General features: G+C 40.1%; 1 protein-coding gene across 2 annotated transcripts in view; it reads right to left on the minus strand.

Annotated features, from left to right (window-relative positions):
- LOC107597375 (multiple epidermal growth factor-like domains protein 9) overlaps positions 1 to 20,060 on the minus strand; it is a 116,051-nt gene that overhangs the window by 89,697 nt on the left and 6,294 nt on the right. For both annotated transcript variants that reach the window (XM_016288411.1, XM_016288403.1), the window contains exon 2: positions 6,028 to 6,226. In XM_016288411.1, coding sequence (XP_016143897.1) covers positions 6,028 to 6,226 — 199 coding nt within the window. The remainder of the gene's footprint in view (positions 1 to 6,027; positions 6,227 to 20,060) is intronic.

Raw genomic sequence — 20,060 nt, forward strand, 5'->3', positions numbered from 1 at the left:
CGACTTTTAATATGGTTTAGCCAATCACAACACACTGGGCTAGCTAACTAATCAGAGCACATCGCCTATTTCTGAGGGAGGGGCTTCATGAAAGAAGGAAATGATAAGCGCGTTTCTCAGAGAAGGGACAGAGCGGTGTGGAATAAAGGTCAATTATGTGAAAAATAATGTTTTTTTTTAAAATGAAGCATTAACATGTTAGACTGCGCCCCATAAACACAATCGAACCTAGAAAAAACCCCATAGAAAAACACATTTATCCATGGTTCTGTGAACCACCCCTTTAAGTGAGAGAACATCTGTAACTTAGACCAGATTGGGGGAGTTCAGGGCTTGCAAAATTTCAAAATCGATGGTAGCCCTTTGGGGCAGACATTCTTCAGATTTTGGTAGCCCAAAATGAATTTAAGAAAAAAAAAAAAGAAAAAAAAAGACATCGGCTGAACTTCACTGCGGACAAATCAGCATGATTAAAAACTTCAGTGATTGCTTTTTTTCTTCAAATTACAAGACAAGAGAGTAGGGGTGCAATGGATCACAAAATCCACGGCTCGGATCATATTGCATTATCATATCAGATTTTGAGTAACAGATCGGATCATTTTGCAGATGAGCAAAAAAATACGGTTCATTATTATTTAAATAACAGAATACTTCTTTGAGACCACGGCAAAAACTAGTAGCATATAGGGATGTAATGATTCACTCAACTCACAATGCGAGGCGATGATGTGATGCGATACAATTCACGATACTGATTTCACAATACAATTTTCTCACAATTAATCTTTGTGAATTAAATGAGATTTAAGACAAATTATAAATGAAAAGGTGTTCTTTTATTATCTAATACAAATAAAATAAATTTCTTCATATAAACAAACTAAGGCTTTGGCTGTGCCTTTTCCATTTAAAATCAGAGGCAACCACAGCATTTTAATCACGATCCAAACAAAGATGCTAAATACATGTTATTTAGATTGGAATTAGATTGTATAATTTCGAAATTTGAAGCAAAAACAGAATGGTCAGATTTTTGCTTTGTGAATGAGAAGCAAATCATCATCACAGAGGATCTCTCCTGGACTGACAACACCGCAGCACTGGCCAAGAAAGCACAGCAGCGTCTCTACTTCCTCCGCAAACTGAGAAGAGCCAGAGCCCCGGCCCCCATCATGTGCACCTTCTACAGAGGCACCATCGAGAGCATCCTGACCAGCTGCATCACTGTGTGGTATGGCGCCTGCAACGCATCCTGCCGCAAGACACTTCAACGCATAGTGACCCTCTGACGGACTCTCCCACTCCCCCCTCCCTAATACATACACACACTGTCACTTTAATCAATCAGTCTGAATAAGCTCTTTTACACTACAAATCATTTTTTTGCACAACAATTATTATATCTGCACTGTTGTTTACTTTACTGGTTTTGCACTTTATCTGCCATATGCCTTGTGCTTTATATATATATTTTTTACATTTTACCTTATTTGTATATTTGTATAGTTGTATTTTGTATTTAATCTGTATCTATCTGTATTTATGTTCTACTGTAGTGTTATCTGTATGCACCAAGGGTCTGAGAGTAACGCAAATTCAATTCTCTCTGTGTATGTGCTGTACATGTGGAAGAATTGACAATAAAGCAGACTTGACTTGACTTGACTTGACAAATATCACTCTCTGACAGCAGGTGGCGCTTATGTAAAAGCAGGTATTTATAGGCTGCTGCCCCTTTAAGACCGAATGCACTATGATGCACTTGAGATTTCTTTCACCACTGTTTACTCTCACTTAAGATATAAATGACTGTGTTTACAAGAATACTTGCTGAGACAGTTATTTTGAGATAATTTGTGTGTATGTGTTCATTCAGATGCAAGGATATGCGAAAGAGGAATCGATTCTGTGTATGCGCATTGTCTGAAACGCGGCTCTCTGTGCACTCTTTGAATGAGTGCGCTCAGCTCCGAATGCACGTGAATGGTTTAAAACACTTGAATGTTTAAATCGGCAAGACTTAGAAACACGTGCAAACTATCAATTATGATCCGTTTTACCCATACAAGCTAGTGAACAACACAAATCAAGGAAGAAATTTTATATCACTGTTCAAGATAGCCCGTTGGGCAGGGCGGTGATACATTTTGGTAGCCCGACTGGAAAACACAATAGCCCCGGGACGTCGGGCTAGCGATTTTGCGAGCCCTGGAGTTGTAATGTTTAATCATTTCTTTTATTATGTAAATAATGGTTTGCATTGATAAATTATATATTTTTGTTTGTACATGCTGTCAATTATAGTTATTAGAAGGAAAATCTGAAAATTAGTGGAAAATCACACTGACAGAAAATCGGAAATCGGAATCAGCCAAGAAAATTGCAATCGGTGCTTCTCTACAGTATGTTACATATTCATTTTATGATTCATATTCATTATATATTACAGTAAAAACATATTATAGTTATGTATCAACTGACATGGTTTCCAGGACAGTTTACCACTATTTAGAGCTTTTTTCCTTATGAAAAATTAATGTACTATACCTGATATGTACTGGATGTGAAGTGATATCGAATTGAATCAAGATAAGAATGAAAAAAGAATCAAGAGCCTGTGAATCAAATTGATTTGTGATTCTGTTTCACTGCTTAGCCCTAATGAAGAAATCAAAACAAAAAGTATTTCTGCCAAAAACAAATGCCAATGTGTAGAAAATGTTTTTGATATGACAATAGGGAGCCAGTGAAGTAGCGTGTTCAGACAAAGAGCAACATTTCTAGCAGCTACTGGTCAATAATACGCTGTTTGCCGACAGTCTGCAAATGCAGAGCTTTAACTAGACACAGCTTCTTTGTCATATGGTAACATCTAGACTTGTGTAGTGTACCGCAAATCGTGGGCTCCCCCTCCTCCACAAACCATGAGATGGGGCCCTATCCACAAGTAGTGACGTCATGCTCAAGTGATGTAAATGTTAAACCACTCAAATAAACCATGATACAAACAAGACGGACACAATTCTTGAATGGAACGCTGTTCTTGAATCTTTCCTTTGCTTCACAGGGAAGCAGTTCGACTGACAAAGGCTGTCTTCACACTTCACACCGCTCAGTCATGTCATTCAGCACAGTTCTCGTTTTCCGTGTGAATCAATAATAAACATTCATATGTGTGATGTATTGATTGTTTCTTGCTACTCTAAATACGTTTAGGTTGTGTAGGTAGTGTACTTGATGCTTTCATGTGACTTCTGTGGGAAGCAGAATCGTTCTACATAGCAAATTTAAGCATAATAAAATTGACTGTGAGTGGCATTCAGGGTCAGGGCCCCCACTCACTGTGGGGCTGCTAGGGTGTCTTGTATGCCTGTGTGTGTAGCATGAAAGCCTACAGCATGAAATGTACATCTATAGCACCTTGGGTTAATGACCTGTCACTTTTATTCTGTATTTTGATGGATGCTGTGATCTGTGATTAAGTATGGAAAAGTATTCTCAGCATGGACTCATTAATCACCATGTAGCAAATGACACAAACATTCATATGCAATTTTCTTGAATATCTTAACATTTTAGACTCTTCATGCTTGTCCCAATTGCATGTTTCTTACCCTAAAAAGCACATACTACTCAAACACGACAGACACAGCAGGCTTTTATCAATGACAGATTGGGTACTGTAATGAAAGCTCTCTACAGCCAGTGTTTAGAGAGGGAGTGGGAATGCTGTGAATTATGATACCTTTCTTCATGTCAGGGTAAGCAGAGGGGGGCTGCAGTCTTTGAGCCCGCTCCAAATCAAACACAAGCGGATGGTTGACTCTCGCACGACTGCGGCTATCCTGTTTCCATCTGCAGCCGCCTGCAGTGGGAAAGCTATAATTACTCAGCATGTGGAGTCACTAACTTTACCCTTGCACTCTCAAGTCTGCTTTACACATACAGATGTATGTACATAGTGAGAAACTGTCACATGTAGACACCGAGAAGACATTGGAGCATAAAACAATCAGCCAACATGAAGTTCACTGTGGATGCTGTGACAGACAGACAGATACAGATAGATAGATAGATAGATAGATAGATAGATAGATAGATAGATAGATAGATAGATAGATAGATAGTTCAAATATTTGTATTTCCTTGTCGGATATGTAATATGATGAAGTGTAATGTTGTGAATTAAAAAGTGTCACATTTCTAAGAATGTGTGGCGGTTTGCTATGACAATATTCGGCTTCTGTGCCCCAGTGTTATTTTGACAGCAAATTTTGATTTAGTTCTAGTCATAGTCTTTTGAGATAGATAGATAGATAGATAGATAGATAGATAGATAGTTCAAATATTTGTATTTCCTTGTCGGATATGTAATATGATGAAGTGTAATGTTGTGAATTAAAAAGTGTCACATTTCTAAGAATGTGTGGCGGTTTGCTATGACAATATTCGGCTTCTGTGCCCCAGTGTTATTTTGACAGCAAATTTTGATTTAGTTCTAGTCATAGTCTTTTGACTAAAATACCGTTTAGTTTTAGTCATATTTTAATCATCTGAATTGTTTTTAGTTTTAGTCTACTATATCTACAGTAAATTTAGACAGCTAAAATTGAATGAGTTTAGTTACAGTGCATTTATTAAGCATTTCTCTAAAATTTCCAAACTCATTATATAGGTTTGATATTAAGGTTTTATCATGATAGACACAGATTTAACTGCGATGACACACAACATGCCTTTATATTAAAATTTTAATCATCTGAATTGTTTTTAGTTTTAGTCTAGTTTTAGTCCACTAAATATCTTACTCCCACATATTGACATTTTTGAATGTTTTATGAGACATGCAGCAAGTGTATGTTAGCTTATGTCCCGCCGGTTCATACGCAACTACGCATCTAACTTCCTAACCACAAAACAGATTCATTCTGAAAGAATCTCTTTCCAAATCGTCCCTCCCTAACGTTTTCATCTCTTTTTTATTCATGATGAAAATGTCAATAGATTTCATCATAGTTTTCGTCAGTGAAAAAAATGGCAGGTCCCACTTTATATTAAGAGACATTAACTACTATGTACTTACATCAAAAAAATAAGCCATCTATTATTGCCTTGTTTATCTAAAAGTGCACTTTTCCTTTTTTTAAATCTAGCCAAAAAGCCATGTGTTGACTGTGAAACAGTAGACTTTAATTATATGCATTTATGGTGTAATTACTAAATTTCCGTGCCAATCCATGTTATTTTTTACATGCGCATGCAGCACAGCAGACATAGACTCCGTGTGGAAACGATCGCAGCATGACTGCTGCAGACGCACCGCTCCTGGAGCGCACTGCCGGACCGCAATCGCATGCAGTGTGAACGCTCTGATCCATTAACATGGGCGCGGAAAATATACGCACCACAGATGGAGTGTGTGAACCTGGTGTTACGTTTGTATGCCTGCCCGGTCTGTTCTGTTCTCGTGCTCCATTTAGGCGCGCTGCATTCTGATTGGTTTGGATAACATACTGCTGGAGGTCGGGGGTGCGGAAAATCGTGCTATAAAGCGATTTAGAAAATCGCATACGCTCAAATCGCGATTTTATGACGATTTCGATTAATTGCACAACCCTATCCAGTAGCCACTCTACTGCAGTGTAGAGAACGATCTCTCCATGCCTGCTGACTGCATTTATGCAGATGTCAAATTAAGGACAAACATGAGACATACGGTAAGTACAGCTTTACACTACGAGCCAGAATCAGAAACAAAACATGAAATGCTGCCAGATAACAAAGACACACAGCTCATAGTTCAGATAGGTGAAGCTTCTCTAACATGCTGAATTTTTACGAGTGCATGCCATTTACTGCATGTGACATTTAAAGAATACATTATAAAGCAGGGAACATTGCTATTAAATGCTTTTATTAAAATCCTTTGGTTGCTGAGGAAATTTTCCAACAAGTCATCTTGATACGCATAGTTCTGAATGAAACAAGGGTGATGTAATTAGTGTGAGAAGAGCAGATACTCACCTATTGCAGAGTTGACTCACAGCTCCATAGGAGTCACAGTCACAGGCCTGACAGCCGCCGGTTCCGTTGGTGAAATGCACATCAGCACATTCATCACAACGCTGCCCCGTGTATCCAGTTAGGCATAAACACTGACCTGTGACAGAGTCGCAGGTATCTTGGTCCTCCGAACCCTCAGCACTACAGTTGCACTGATGTCCTGCAAGCGAGAGAGAAGAGAGATTAACATGTTAGCTTTTCTTTTCATTTCTTTTCAATCTTTGGTGACAATTTTTCTCAGCAGATGCTGAAATGAATCATGTGAGACAACATTGGTGTTTAAAAGAGAATTCAGTAAGGTTTTTTTGTTCTAATGTTTCACTGGTTCTTCTGTGTTTGTTCTTCATATACTGAAAACTATCAGCATGGATGCATAACATTTATTTATTAATAGGATAGCTCACCCAAAAATTTTGTAATTTAAAAAAAATAATAATAATTTTGTCATCAATTATTACTCTCAATTAGTGGTCGACCGATATATCGCCAATGTTATTATAGTTTTGCATTTTTAAATTAGTTTTATTTTAATATCGTTTTCAAATTTGCAATAAAATTTAGTTTCGTTTTTATTAGTTTCATTAATAATTTTGTTAGTTTTAGTTTAGTTTTTATTTTGTGAACACATTTCTATTTAGTTTTTATATAGTTTAGTTTCAGTTTTAGTTTTAGTAGGCTAATTATTTTTGGCTATTTTTAATGCTTCTGTAAAGGACTAACGGCCACACACTGTAGAGTTTAAGGAGAGACAATGGCATTTAACATGAAAGTCATATTTAAATATGTTATTTTCTTTTATGAAGAATTATAAGCGTGTAGTTTATACACATGTTCAAAACAGCCTGGCGGACTGTTCACAAGATGTGGGCAAAAGTTTTTATAGTTTACAGTAAGGATACTTTGTTCTGTTGCGCTGCTTGTCTATTTTTCTTCAAAGCACCAACTTAAAATGCCTATTTTGGTTTGATGAGAAAATAATGTGTTACATGAGAAAATAAATAATTTTGCCTTACTGATGCAGTAGCCTATTTAATGCGGGCGCGGTTCAGGTCTTTATGTCAAACGAGTCGGGTACAGAATCAAATAGTGCTGGCTGCTGTCGGATAAAGGGTCGGGTGTTCTGTTAGGCCTATGTACTACAGATGCAGGTTTACCTAACAGGACCCGTGCAGGACTCTGCTTTTTGCGTCTCTCCATCAAATAACCTCACGTGTGAATTTCTTCACTGATAAAATAGATAACATCAGAAATACAATAACAAATGTAGATTCCGACACACAGCTCATATCTTTTTCCACCACAGGGTGAGAACGTAATGATTACGAAAACTATTTTTTATTTTTTATAATTATTATTTTATTTCAGTTAGTTTTACAATAACTGTTGTTAGTTTAGTTTCATTTGAGTTTTTCATTTATTTTGATGTTTTTATTTTATTTCAGTTTACGATAATGTTTTTTGACCAATCGTTTTCGTCTTAGTTTTAGTTTTCCTTTACGAAAATAACCTTGTATATCCCCAAGGCCAATATATCGGCCGATATGTGTCATTTTTCAAATATCGGCATCGGCCGATAAGTTTTTCTGTTTGGCCGATGAGTTCGAGGTGGGACTTTAATTTTGACGGCACTGAGAGAGGCAGCACCTGAGCACAGTGTTCACATTCTCCTTGTTTGCTGACGTCCTTAACAGTTCTGTCTAATACGGACAGAAATCTGTCTAATAATCAGAAAGAACTGTTAAACAAAGGAATTAAAATGTATACAAAAAGGTATTATAACGATTACTTTTATATTATTAGTTATAGAAAGGCAAACATTATAATACTTTCTCATTTGCTGTCAGCATTCAGCAAATACGCATTCATATCATTTAAACAAATCTTTGAATGAATAATGAACATTCAATTGAAAAAAATTTGCAAACTTAGTTGGATCCAGCTGTGAGATCTTGTGAAGTGTGCATTTGTATCCTGCATGATTGCGTGTTCTCTGCATGACGGTCGGCCCGTGTGAATTGAATGCGAACAGGAGGAGAGTTCAGCCTCACTGGAGATGCACAATCGACAAACCTAAAACTCATGATTTCTAAATATGCTGCGCTTCATGCTTTTGCCCAATGTCATATTCATGTCATTTTCACTGTGTGCTGTATGTAAAATTAGTGTTACCTTGGCTTTATTTAAAAAAATATGATTTCCAAATCCCAATGCACACAAACTTCCCAGATTACTGAGTGCCCTGTTGGTTACAGTGTTTACTTCCTTTTTAATTATATATTTATTAAATATTTATTTATTTGTGAAAAATACTTTGTCATTTAAAGTATAAATGTTTATTTTACACATTTATTTTTTAATCCATTTTCAAATTATTTAAAATTTCTTAAATAATAATTAAAATAAACAAAATTATATCGGCTTTATATCGGCCATCAGCTCCCCTGCTTTCCAAGATATCGGCATCGGCATCGGCTGTCAAAAAACCAATATCTGATAACCACTACTCTCAATTACTCACTCTGATGTCAGTATAGACCTGAACATATGACTTTCTTCTGCAAAACGCAGAGAAGTCTCAAAAATGGTTTATGTTCCTTTATACAGTTAAGGCACATCTTAAAATGACTCCATATCACATGTGAGAGGAACAGACTGAAACTAAAATCACTGTCCAATGAAAATTTCACTTCACAGCTGTGGTCAACTCCTTTTTTGCACCATGGAAGAAATAAAGTCATACATGTTTCGAAAGACATGAGGTTGAATAAAAGGTTATTTGTGGAGTAATTGTGCTTGTTGTTAGCCTATAGTTTTGCTTGTGTGTTTTTTTTGTTTAAATGTACTTATTAATGTTTTGTCAACTAGTCTGAACATTTGTTAAAAACACTATATAACGTACATATTATTGTTGCTATTATTAGTAACTCAGTCAAATGCTTGACACTGCAGAGCCCATGAGGGGCCAACCCTGAACGTACCTTTAATGCTTACAGTATGAATTTTCGTGAGAGATTCAATCAGTAAGTGGTAGTGGTAAAGCACAATCTCATTTAGGCCCGTACACATTTTTTTATCATCGGAACCAGGTACAAAGAAAGTGGGATTTTTTTCAAAGCTGCAGGTTGCCACTTTCCAGTGCCGGCACAGTAGAGGAATAGCATGAACAGAAAATATGGTGCTCAAATCTCTCTCAAAGAAACTGTATGAGCAAAACAGTAACATTATAATTTAAGTAGCGCACCTAATGGAAATGATATGGAAAGTGCACATAGCCAGTGGGGCGACTGCACCTCCAGGGGTGCCGCTGAGAACACACTGAAATACAGCAGCTTCATGAATACAGCCTGTGCTTGGCCACTGCCTTCAAGGACTATTTCAAGGAATGTTTTGTAGGATTTAGAGAGGACTTGATCCTGGCCCGTCCTGTTATCAGCTCTCGCAGTACAAGCTGTTCTCTCCTGTGTACGTCAACACTTCTGTAAACAGTTTTTTGATATAAAAACAGTCTGCTCAGTAACTCAAAAGCCTCCAGCACCTACAGCAGCAGTAACCTTACACATCTAATACGATCAGCAATATTACAGAGGTCACCGAGAGGCTGTCAGCTAAATTATTTGCTCCCAGAAGTCGAAAACAGAGCAGGACAAAGAAGCCTCATTATTAAAACACCAGTCTTCTGACTGTGCTGTAATATTAGCGTGCTGTGTAGCAACCCCGGAGCTTATCTGATGAGAAACTATATCACATACATGCAGTGTTCAAATATAGTGTATCTGTGTTTTTTTCTGGGTAAAAATGGAGCAGGTCCTTTCTCCCAGAGGAAAAGCACAGTAGCTGTAATTTGTGATGATGATAGTTTCAATGAGATGTGTGTAAGAGGAAAAGGCATGGTAAGGAAAAAAATGACGGATAAAAGATACATTTTTTGATTTGCTCTTTGAACAGCCTACCTGACAAAATAACAAAGGCAAGCCCTGGATCACTAGTAAGATCTTAAGAACCACATTTTGATGGGTTGAAATAACAATGCTCCATAAGGGAGCACATCTGGTGGGTACTAAATTCAGAAAACACTCCTTTTCTTCTGGCTGTTTAACATACTGCATGCATAAATCCAGAGGGGGCCATTCTTGCAGCACGTTATTGTTTTACTGTGACCTCCCATCGGACCTGCAAGTGTGAACACGTGAAAAAACATACACACATGTGCACTGACGCAGTGAGAGAAATGGAGCGCTGTGATATATTTAGCACAAGCTCTCAGCGTGTACAGTTCCCATAGCTGACTGGGGGCAATCTGATCTGAATCAGAGGTGACCTTGCTGAAGATCAGATTACACAATAAGAGAGCTCTGCCAGACAAAGTCAAAAAGAAAACATTTTACTTGTCTCTTAATGGAACATTTACAAGCATCCATCTGTCTTGTATCATCTTACAAGGTTCACTCCTACTTCCCACAGTCCCGTGAGGGCAGGCATCATTTAATAGAAATGCAAATACACTACCAGTCAAAAGTTTGAGGTTATTGTGTTTTTTTTATACTAATGCAAGGTTGCATTAAGGATAGGGGTGCTCTGATAGATCGGCTACCGATCACTATCAGCCGATAATCACGTTGGGATGTTTGATCGGCGGTCTCTAAAAAGGCCGATCTCAAAAAACGATCTCAAGCTGATGACGCTGCTGTGAGAGGTTTGGCATGACATGCAGCGGCACCGTCTCGTTCTCTGTCTGGCGCGAGTGAAATAATTATGCTGAAGGTGAGGTACTCTCTCTTTCTCTCTAAAAATACGTAAATGGCTTCAAATCACCACACATCGCGTCTGTCTATAAACGAGCTGCACGCTGCACAGTTGACACAGGAATTGTCACTTGCACAATCGAGGCAGTGTCACATCGTCACTAAAGTTAATAAATTGCATTACTTTTTAATTCTTGCCAGTGTTTAACCATTCAGCACTCGCGCGCTCTCCTGGAGACAGTACGCTCATGCACACTCACAGCGCACACACATATTGCCAGGGTCACATTACTCCGTTTGCAGTGCGTATTTTTCCCTTTAATTCATGTTAATGGATTAAAGCGTTCACTGCATGCGGTGGCGGTCCGGCAGTGCGTTCAGGAGCGGTGCGTCTGCAGCAGTGCAGAGATTGTTTCCTTCGCAAGCGCTGAATTAAAGTAACAGCGCATTGTTTGCAGTAAATATGAACATGGATTGACACGAAAATGTAGTAATGTTATAAATTATAAAAAAGGCTATAAAAAGATTGGTATCGGTATCGGCAGATACTGCTTTTTGTGATCGGTGATCGGCCTCAAAAATCCTGATCCTATAAAATCCTAAGCAAAATTACAGTTACAACATATACATTGTTACAAAAGATGTTTATTTCCAATAAATGCTGTTCTTTTGAAATTACTATTCATCAAAAGAATCCTGGGAGAAAAATGCATAATCATTTCCAAAAAAATATTAATCAGCACAACTGTTTTAAACATTAATAATAAGAAACGAGCACCAAATCAGCAAAACAGAATGATTTCTGAAGTATCATGTTAAACTGACGACTGAAGTAATGGCTGCTGAAAATTCAGCTTTGCCATCACAGGAATAAATTGCATTTTAAAATATATATTTGTTTTGTAATAATATATAACATAATATTTACAATATATTTTTTATCAAATAATTGCAGATTTGGTGAGCATAACAGACATCTTTTTAAAAACTCCTTTTGAATGGTAGTGTGATGGTCTATATGGACAAAATGATGGAAGAGCCTGTCTGCTTGACACAATCATAAACATGCTGAGACAAGACTTTAAGTGTTTGTGGTAGGACATTGACAAGGTGATCCTCCCTTACTGAGTTTCGATTGAAAATGCAGGAAATGAAGTCAGCTCAAGAAACCTGACAATGATTTATTGGCTTTCTTTATACAAACATGTAAAGGTCACAGCTTTGTTATGGTTGAATAAGGATTAAAGTTTTCATTTACTGGCTACATATTTTACAAGGCTGGGCGCAATGACCTAAATTGACCTTTGACACCTTCTTGGGAATTCCTGCCCCAAATATTGAGTAGATTTAAATATCTGCATGAGAGTCTCACTGTTGCAATATAGATAGACATCAAGTTACCATTTTTAACGCCTTAATGGCAGACTGCAGGTTAGCTCCAGACATGAAGGTTATCAGTGAAAGTGGCTAAAGACTCATCTTAATCAATGAGCTGCCAAAGAGATGGTGAATGAAGCTATCAGCTGTGCTAATTCACACATTGCTCCCTGAACTTAGAGTTTGAAAAATTAGGCATTCTCTAAAAAAATAACATAAATGTACATATTTGAACTACTGTTCATTCAGCACAGGCTCATCGTAAACATGTGCATATTGTGACATTTCTGCAAACTAATTTTATGTTGCTTCCTGCACGTTTCATGACATTTTAAAAGTGAACTGTCCAGTGATGGCGCTAAAAGCACATTCAGTTTTATCTGAAACAGATGGCCCTGAATCTGGGAATTTTCCGTTGCGCTGAGTATTGTACGCATCGCAGCAATTCCTCAATTAAATGTCCTGTGAGCCGCATTTGAAAATAATGTAAACCTAGGGCTGTGCGATATGATGATATATATTTGATGGACGAAATAAAAAATGTCTATCGCTTCATATTATGCTCTATCGTTTATTTTGTGGTGTTGCAAAATACATTGTTTATGGTAATACTTTTTCATAATTTGGAAGACTGCTTTCTTTACATGCCACCACAGGGCATAAAGGGGAGACAGAACCAGGTGGAGAACGACAAGCGAGGACAAAACGAGGAGCTCGTTCCTAAACGAGGGACTACTTCTGTAGCACGAACACACATTTTTAGGCACTACAGTTTTAAAACAATCGATTTTAAGCCGTTGAAACACAAACAACAGAGCTATATGTGTGCCCCATCTCTGTTTCTGTGTGAGAGGAGCGCGCATTTTTTTGTCACTTTATTGGCTTTGAACTAGGGATGCCAACGATTAATCGATGATTGATTAATTGTCGATAAGGGATGCAATCGATTAAAGCTATTGATGGTTGATTAAGCAGTTTAATTTTGGGCTGCTTGCGACTCATGCGCAAAACACGTGCAAGCAGCTGTGAGTGACGGTATTTCACGAGTTCGCACTAACATATAATGTGATTGAGCAATTAGTAGCATATTTGGCGTGCTGTCCAGAGGGAGGGCTCCGAGCTCGGGTTAAAGCCTGAACCCAGAGAACTCCCCAAAAGAAGCTAATGGCATGAGACAGCAGCCGGAGAGAAAATTGTAAGTAGCCCCCAAAAATATGCGTGCTGTGAAGAAAAGTAGGGTGTGCGAGGAGGCGGCAGGGCTACTGGGAGGGGTCGTGCAGTGCTTGAATGGGAGCTGCGACTCTCTGCGCCGGATGGCAAGCCCTACCTGTTGCCGAATGAGGAGCACGATGGAAGGTCAGCTGAGGGACTCTCACTGCGTCCGAAGGGAGCTGCGGCTCTGCTGCACCGGAAGGGAGAGTCCCTCTTGCAGCTGAATACGTGGTGTGGTTTAAAGCATCAGATGGAAGGCTCTCACTACGACCGAAGGGAGCTGTGGCTCTGCTGCCCTGGAAGGGGGAGCCCTGTCCGATGTGGAAAAAGCAAATGGGGCTCAAAACGACGGATGGAGGGCTCCTGCTGCGACCGAAGGGAGCCGCGGCTCTGCTGCACTGGAAGGGAGAGCCCTGTCCAATGCGGAATAAACCATTAGGCTCAAAACGATGGATGGAGGCACTGCTTGAATTGAGCAGAGCGCTGCGTCGGCTGTATCAAATGAGCGGGGCATTGCGTCGGCAGTATCAAATGAGCGGGGCACTGCGGCAGCAGTATCAAATGAGCAGGGCACTGCAGTGGCAGTATCAAATTAAGCGGGGCACTGCAACGGCAGTATCAAATGAGCAGGGCACTGCGGCGGCAGCATCAAATTTCATTTAACTGATCAGAATTAGATGGGCTTTCTTTGTGTGAAAATTATTGGTCCTGATATAGCTCTTGAAGGCGTCCGATGACCATCGACCAAGAACTTGGATCTGCTGCTGTGAGAGGCTTTTTGAGCTGCTGTAGTTACTGCCCCGATTCGGAAGGAGTGGCTGGAAAATCTTTCTACGGGTATGACTAGTTGGACGATGTTTATTGAACATCGTTTGGATAGATGTTTTTGAAACCAAAAACATGTGACGGGGAGGTTACAGTCATCGACAAAAAGAGGGTTAAGAGGGGATATAGACTGAGAGCTTCTGAATTGTAGGCAAGAAAAAGGGCCTGATACGGTTGGATTGGTGACGGGAGGTTAAACATATAGACGTGGTGACCTCTTTTTTCTGATCTGATTTACTTTGTTTGATAAAATAGGAGATAGCTTTGCTGTCGAGCACGGAAAGGTTTGGATGGAATTTGGGGTTGGATAGAAGTTATTGTGAATTCCAAGCATCTCAGGAAACCACAAAAAGCCAGTATGAACATTGCATCGAGTCTACGAGCAGTATGAAGTCAGTGGTACCCTGTGCGGAGAATGTGGATACATTTAGAAAGAATGTCGAAAGTTATCGGCTGTCTAGCGTCCGGGCTTGGAGGATGAGAGCGCTGAATTCCTTTGATCAAAAGAGATGTTTGAGAATTGTTTATTTCAGGAGAGGGGGCGCCGTAGATTAATTTGTGAAAAAAATTGGATGCCGCTTAGATAACCTTTGATTGACCGAGCTTGGAGGTTCTTACAGGTGTTAAGATAGGAAACAAAAGATGTGATTGAAAGGACGGAGAAATTGGGAAATGGCAGGTTGTACGAGAGGTGTAAAGCTTTAAATCATATCCAAGCAGTTAGATAAGATTGGATGGTTCTGGGTGAAACTGCTTGGAGGATCGAACCGAGTGACGCGTTGAGGAGGTTTTAAGGGATGTGTTATGGGAATATGAGTTGTGAATAGTGAGGTACTGGGGTTGGCGATGGGTCCGCCTCTGGAGACAGCGCTCTGAATTTCTGCGAGAATCAGAGACTTGATGGTATTAGGCACAGGGGGTGGTTCCTGAGCTGCAGCATTCGGTGGGGTAGGTAGTGGGACTGCTGTGAATGAAATGTACTGAGGTTTAGATTGGAGAGAAGGGTTAGAAGTAGGGATGCACTGATTCCACTTTTTCCAGTACTCGCCCGATACCGATACTTTTATTTTTGGTACTTGCCGATACAGAGTACCGATACCAATATTTTTATTGCATTTGTAAATTTTTTAAATATTGGGTACAGAAACCAAAAGGGTATGTATAATGTTAGTTGGTTAACTTCATTTATCAAATAGATACAGTCAAACCAAAATTTATTCAGACAACTTCAACATTTCTCACATTATCACAATTTATTCGCTATAGTTTTGAAAATGGTAATAAAATATGACAATAACTCAGAGTTAAACTGTGTCAGAATAAAATTCATCTTGATAATGTTGTAGATAATTTTGATAGAAAGGTATGTAATAGATTACAATCGACCAAAAATTATTCAGACAGCTGTTAGTATGACAGTATTTACACAACTATCTATTACTTAGTCGGGCAACCCTTAGCCTTAATGACAGCCTGTAGTCTCCTGGGCATGCTGTCATCCAGGTTCATGCAAACCTCAACTTCAATTGACGCGCTTTGCTGTAATAATGCAGGGAACCACTCGCTATAAATCTCCTAACTGTGATATTTTCAGAAATAGAAATCGCGTTTTTTCATCTGAAACGTGCAGCGATTTATTTTCCAAAGCCACTCATATAATGCAGAAACACTCATGAAGCAAGTAAAACATGCGCAACGCCTGCAGGCCTGCAGGTTGATGCAGAATGAGAGGACAGTAGTACAGCCTAGCGCATTTCACACTGCTAGATTCACTTTCGCCTGAAAGCCTGAAAGGTCTAAGGTTGAAAATACACGATGTTTATAGTGAATGCCCCTATAAATGGTGTTATTTTTACAATTAAGTTTTAATCCAAATGATGCGTGTGCTAAGTAGGTGAACATCAAAGATCACACAACAGAATTGCGCACGCTCTCTCTCTCGCTCTTTCTCTCTCCCTACTGTTAAGTAACTTGTGCATTGTTTTACTTACTTGTTTTTGACATATCCGACCGATCTACAAACTTTTCAGTGATGTCTGTGAGAAAGGCATATTCACTCGACAAGCTCGCGCATCTGCGCCACCGCGCGCTCAATCCACTCAGCGTGCTTTGTTTATCAGCTCACGCACACCAGCTATACAGGCATTAATACTGAATGTTTAATGTTATATTCATTGCAAACATATACTTCGTAGTAGACATCCTTAACTCCTTCTTGCTGTCAGTTGTTCTGTTGTCGGTGTTTCTTTGTTGGTTCCTGAGCTGCAGCATTCGGTGGGGTAGGTAGTGGGACTGCTGTGAATGAAATGTACTGAGGTTTAGATTGGAGAGAAGGGTTAGAAGTAGGGATGCACTGATTCCACTTTTTCCAGTACTCGCCCGATACCGATACTTTTATTTTTGGTACTTGCCGATACAGAGTACCGATACCAATATTTTTATTGCATTTGTAAATTTTTTAAATATTGGGTACAGAAACCAAAAGGGTATGTATAATGTTAGTTGGTTAACTTCATTTATCAAATAGATACAGTCAAACCAAAATTTATTCAGACAACTTCAACATTTCTCACATTATCACAATTTATTCGCTATAGTTTTGAAAATGGTAATAAAATATGACAATAACTCAGAGTTAAACTGTGTCAGAATAAAATTCATCTTGATAATGTTGTAGATAATTTTGATAGAAAGGTATGTAATAGATTACAATCGACCAAAAATTATTCAGACAGCTGTTAGTATGACAGTATTTACACAACTATCTATTACTTAGTCGGGCAACCCTTAGCCTTAATGACAGCCTGTAGTCTCCTGGGCATGCTGTCATCCAGGTTCATGCAAACCTCAACTTCAATTGACGCGCTTTGCTGTAATAATGCAGGGAACCACTCGCTATAAATCTCCTAACTGTGATATTTTCAGAAATAGAAATCGCGTTTTTTCATCTGAAACGTGCAGCGATTTATTTTCCAAAGCCACTCATATAATGCAGAAACACTCATGAAGCAAGTAAAACATGCGCAACGCCTGCAGGTATTTGTACTGATGCAGAATGAGAGGACAGTAGTACAGCCTAGCGCATTTCACACTGCTAGATTCACTTTCGCCTGAAAGTCATGTATGTCTAAGGTTGAAAATACACGATGTTTATAGTGAATGCCCCTATAAATGGTGTTATTTTTACAATTAAGTTTTAATCCAAATGATGCGTGTGCTAAGTAGGTGAACATCAAAGATCACACAACAGAATTGCGCACGCTCTCTCTCTCGCTCTTTCTCTCTCCCTACTGTTAAGTAACTTGTGCATTGTTTTACTTACTTCCTCGCTCCACTGGCTTCCTGCCCATTTCAGGATTGATTTTAAGATTTTATTGCTTGTTTTTAAGATTTTAAATGGGTTGGCGCCGCCTTATTTATCAGAGCTTCTACATGTCCACACTCCTGTCAAAGCACTGAGGTCGTCCAATCAGATGCTCCTCGACGTTTCGAGATCCAGGTTAAAAACACCGCGCGCTCAATCCACTCAGCGTGCTTTGTTTATCAGCTCACGCACACCAGCTATACAGGCATTAATACTGAATGTTTAATGTTATATTCATTGCAAACATATACTTCGTAGTAGACATCCTTAACTCCTTCTTGCTGTCAGTTGTTCTGTTGTCGGTGTTTCTTTGTTTGAATATGGCGCTTATCACATGCTGTGTGGTATCGGCATTTGGTATCGGGGCATTTTAACGAGTACGAGTACAGGAGACCAGTATCGGGATCGGTACATCCCTAGTTAGAAGGAAGATAAGAAGGGGCCGTAACCTTATGCGGAGGCAGCCTCACGCACGGATTTAGCTTCTGGTGCTTAGGGAAGCACATAGGAAGAGGTAGAAGGAATTGAGGGTGGAGGCCAGTAAGCTTGCATTGCTGGCTGATGATGCCCTGCTTGGACGTCTGCAGCGGGGGCTGCTGGCCATTGATAGGAAAAAGGAGTAGCAGAAGGGTAAGAGTAAGGTGGCTGAGCTTGAACGGCTAGCGGAGGCAGCCTCACGCTAAGGTCTGCGACCGGAGGTAGAAGGAAGGGAGGGGGAAGGATAGGAGTTTGGGAAGCTATGCCAGCGGGCAACGTTGCGTGCGGCACTGTAGCTGAAGGCGCCGCAGTGATTGGTTGAGAAGAGGAGTGAGGCAATGCAGTGTGAGGAGCAGCCGAGTCTGGGGCGCGGCCCAGGCTTGCTGACGGCCTGGTGCGTCTTGAAGCTTGAGGGGAGCTGGAACTTGATCTGGAAGACAACGTCATTTTTAATGAAGTAGGGAGCTATGAGGAAGAGGTGCATGGGCTGCAATTGTCAGCAGAGGCAGCCTGACGTTTAAATCGGCTTCTGGGTTAGTGTCTGCTATGGGAGCTGGAGGCCACTGAAAAGAAAAAAGGAGTAATTAGAAACGGGTGGAAAAGCCCGAGATGTGTGGGCCCGAGTTGCAAGCGGAGGCAGCCTCACGCTTCCTTCAGCTGTTGTAGGCCACGGGAAGGGAGTGGGGTTTGTGACATCCTGTAGAGCCTGTGCAGCCTGCACAGCTAGCAGAGGCAGCCTCATGCTAGTGTGAGCTATGGGAGCTGGAGGCCACTGAAAAGGAAAAAGGATTAGAAGTAACAGGAGGAAAGACTGAGATGTGAGGGCATGTGTTGCAAGCGTAAGCAGCTGTAGGCCACGGGGGCTTGTGATATTCGAGGGGAAATGCTGGAGAGCCTGTGCAGCCTGCACAGCTAGCAGAGGCAGCCTCATGCTAGTGTGAGCTATGGGAGCTGGAGGCCACTGAAAAGGAAAAAGGATTAGAAGTAACAGGAGGAAAGACTGAGATGTGAGGGCATGTGTTGCAAGCGTAAGCAGCTGTAGGCCACGGGGGCTTGTGATATTCGAGGGGAAATGCTGGAGAGCCTGTGCAGCCTGCACAGCTTGCAGAGGCAGCCTCACGCTAGTGAGTGCTATGGGAGCTGGAGACCACTGAAGAGGAAGAGAGGTTAGAAGTAGCAGGAGAAATATGACGACTTTGACAACATCATAAAATGACGAAAATACATGCTTTTCCTCTTAACCACGCAATAAATAGTAAGTATTGAAACAGCTAGCCAGCCAAGCAGCACATCAGCTGGTAGAGACTTGGAGAGAGGTGCCTAGCAGTATGCACAACGCATGCGAATTAGGTTGTTAGTTGTTCTTGTTCAATAATAATAATAATAATAATAATAATAAGTTTCTTTATGATACTCCTTAGTTGTTAGTTTGCACCTATAATGGTACACTGTTTAACTTATTTTCACGAAAATCAAATATTTTTCATCTTATCTGTCTATCTGAGTACAATGTGTAATTAAAAATACAGGTAAAAAGCTAGTGAAAATTAATACAGAAAATTTGAGTAATTTCATTGTATGTTCTAAGCAGTTTTGCGTCTTGGTTACAAAAATGACATCAACATCCATAATGTCATCACGTCGTTTAACAACAAACGACCTACCTTTAGTGACTTTACCTAAAAATTGAATTGCAAACACGGCCTGCGGCGCTAGCGGAGGCAGCCTCGCGCTAGCGACTGCTACGTGAGCTGGAGGCCCAGCTACATGTGACGCTGCGGCCGGAAGAGCCGCGGTGAAAAGTTGAGCCGAAGCGGAAAGCGAATGAGGATTTGCTGCGATGAGAACTGGGGCGCAGCCCAGGCTCGTTTAAGGCCTGCCACTGCGACCCAAAGCTCGAGGAGAGCCGGGTCTTGTGCGCGACAATGGTAGTGTCAAGTGAGGTGAGTTCAAGGCTTTGCTCGATCTATTGGCCGCCTTGGCTAATTTGCAGGGTG

This window comes from Sinocyclocheilus grahami, unplaced genomic scaffold (assembly GCF_001515645.1).
Source record: "Sinocyclocheilus grahami isolate Dianchi unplaced genomic scaffold, SAMN03320097.WGS_v1.1 scaffold12.1, whole genome shotgun sequence".
In the NCBI taxonomy this organism is placed as follows: Eukaryota; Metazoa; Chordata; class Actinopteri; order Cypriniformes; family Cyprinidae; genus Sinocyclocheilus; species Sinocyclocheilus grahami.